Below are 2,266 nucleotides of genomic sequence, written 5' to 3'. Positions count from 1 at the left end.
CTAATTTTATTTGTAACTTTATCATAACTTTGAATTTGAATTATATCTATGTTATTATCTATAGTGTGCATATATATATTATCTAAAGATCATATTTAATTTATGTACTAGTTAAGATACTGTATTAAATTATTCTGTATAATTTTACTTTGACATAGATTTCTAGGAAAATAGAATAATGTTAAAATTGAGTATTATGTACAACAAACAACAGTTTGTTATGTTTCTTTTTCATAGCTAATTTTTGTGTAATTTTATTGAACATATATATGTTCTATTTTATTATATTAAATTTATAAAATATTATTTTATATTGTATAACACAAACTATTATTTTCCATGAAGCTACACATGTCACCATTAATTTAATCATTGTCATTTCATTGCATGTATATAACGTGTTATATATATATATTAATATTGTTATATAAAATAAGAATATATAAAATCAAAAAGTGAAAGAAGAAGAAAGAAGTAAGGAAAAATTTTATCAACATGGACCATCTTGGAGATTGCGGAAGCTACCCAGCTGATTGACACGTCTACATGGTTTCTGAATCAGGTGAATTCAGGGCCAAATCAACATTTGTAACAAAATAAAAGAAACATCTGTATTTTTGTTAAATTGCAGTGCTTGAAGCAAGAGGTATTATTGAGCATGTTAAAAATGTTTATGAAACATAAATTACCACCATGATAAAACTTACAATCTGGTTGACTTTTATATAACTTTTTAATAAGTCTATATATTTAATTATATTTTGGTGAGTAAATTTATTTTACAAAGAAATACTAGCGAATACTGCATATCTAATATAATACCTATGTATTTCCCTTGCTGCACTTAACATGTACAAAAAGTTATAAATGTTGGTTTAATCATTTCATGTATTTTTATGATAATTTATTCTATTATTTATAAAGTTTGAGTAACATATTATTCTGAGTTGTTATACTTTGTAGAATATTTTGGCTTTGAACAAAAATTTTTCAAATGTGGATGAAACGATTTTGTGAAATCTTATTTTAAATATTTAATTTATTGTCAGTTACAACACAACACATTTCATCTGTTATCTAAAGTTTTGTATTATTAAAAGTTTAATAAAGTACTTAGCAAATGGAGAAGAATATGGAAAATAATGATAATTAAAAAGAAATAACTTACATATATTATCCTTATTGCATTTACTGTTAAAATTAAGTTTATGATTTTGATAACTCTTTGGATGAGATAAAGAGATATTTATACTTAACATGACAGAAAATGCATTGTGATTATTTTTAACCAGGGTAACATAATTCACTTCTAAATTTATATATGACTTCTAAAGCAAAAGGTATTGGTGAATGTGCGAAAATATTAAGGGTATATAAAATTTGTATACTAATTTTTTTACTTTGACATATCAAAACTATTATCGTATTTCTTTTTATTATGTAATAGATGCATGATCAGTTTTCTCTACTTTTTGTCAACAGATATTCTGGACCTTCTCAACGTTTTGGTAGTCCACTTCGAGATTCATCTCATAAACGATTTGACGATGTTGCACCTCCAGGAACCGAAGGTTATTATGATCTTTCTCCTCCAGGTGTTGAACATTTGGATAGACCTTTACGAGAAGATCGCGAAAGGACACGTATATTAAGAGATCAAGAGGATCGTGAACATTCATTAAAGGATCATGATACTGAGGATCGTGATAGATTGGCATTTAGAGATGATAGGTAAAATACTTCAAATAGAAATATATTTAACATGTAATACAAAAGGAAAGGTTTTTAATATAGTATCTAGTTTATCTATATATATATATATATATCTATATATATATATATATATCTATATATATATATATCTTTATACAGAGTTCGTGAACGCGATGATCGTGCAAGAGAAGATAGAGATAGGAGAATTGTAAATAGAGAACGAGAAGATCGTGATAGACCAGCATTACCAAGAGACCATGATGACAGAATACGAGAAAAAGATGATCGAGATAGACGTGAAAAAGAAAAAGATCGCGATGATAGACATCCTCGTGATCGACGCGACGAAGATAGACACGTAGAAAAAAAAGATTATGATAAAGATCGGTATGTTTCTCGTGAACCTATTTACAATTTTTAAGGATTCACTTGAAAAATTTATTAGAAAATTATATTACAATTAATAATTATTATTTTAAATAAAATTTGTATACATAACACGCATAAACATCATAATGCACATATGCATACATTACACACATGAAACATATGC

At 26.1% G+C, this 2,266-nt stretch overlaps 1 protein-coding gene across 3 annotated transcripts in view; it reads left to right on the top strand.

Annotated features, from left to right (window-relative positions):
- LOC106784138 (E3 ubiquitin-protein ligase RBBP6) overlaps positions 1-2,266 on the top strand; it is a 14,195-nt gene that overhangs the window by 8,851 nt on the left and 3,078 nt on the right. For 2 of the 3 annotated variants that reach the window (XM_014743325.1, XM_014743314.1), the window contains exons 15-16: positions 1,483-1,731; positions 1,873-2,100. In XM_014743325.1, coding sequence (XP_014598811.1) covers positions 1,483-1,731; positions 1,873-2,100 — 477 coding nt within the window. The remainder of the gene's footprint in view (positions 1-1,482; positions 1,732-1,872; positions 2,101-2,266) is intronic. The other variant, XM_014743336.1, reaches the window with a different exon arrangement.

This window comes from Polistes canadensis, unplaced genomic scaffold (assembly GCF_001313835.1).
Source record: "Polistes canadensis isolate GaletaPanama2010 unplaced genomic scaffold, ASM131383v1 scaffold_1, whole genome shotgun sequence".
In the NCBI taxonomy this organism is placed as follows: domain Eukaryota; kingdom Metazoa; phylum Arthropoda; class Insecta; order Hymenoptera; family Vespidae; genus Polistes; species Polistes canadensis.
The sequence above is the reverse complement of the archived record's forward strand: the minus strand, read 5'-3'. Positions and strand labels throughout refer to the sequence as shown.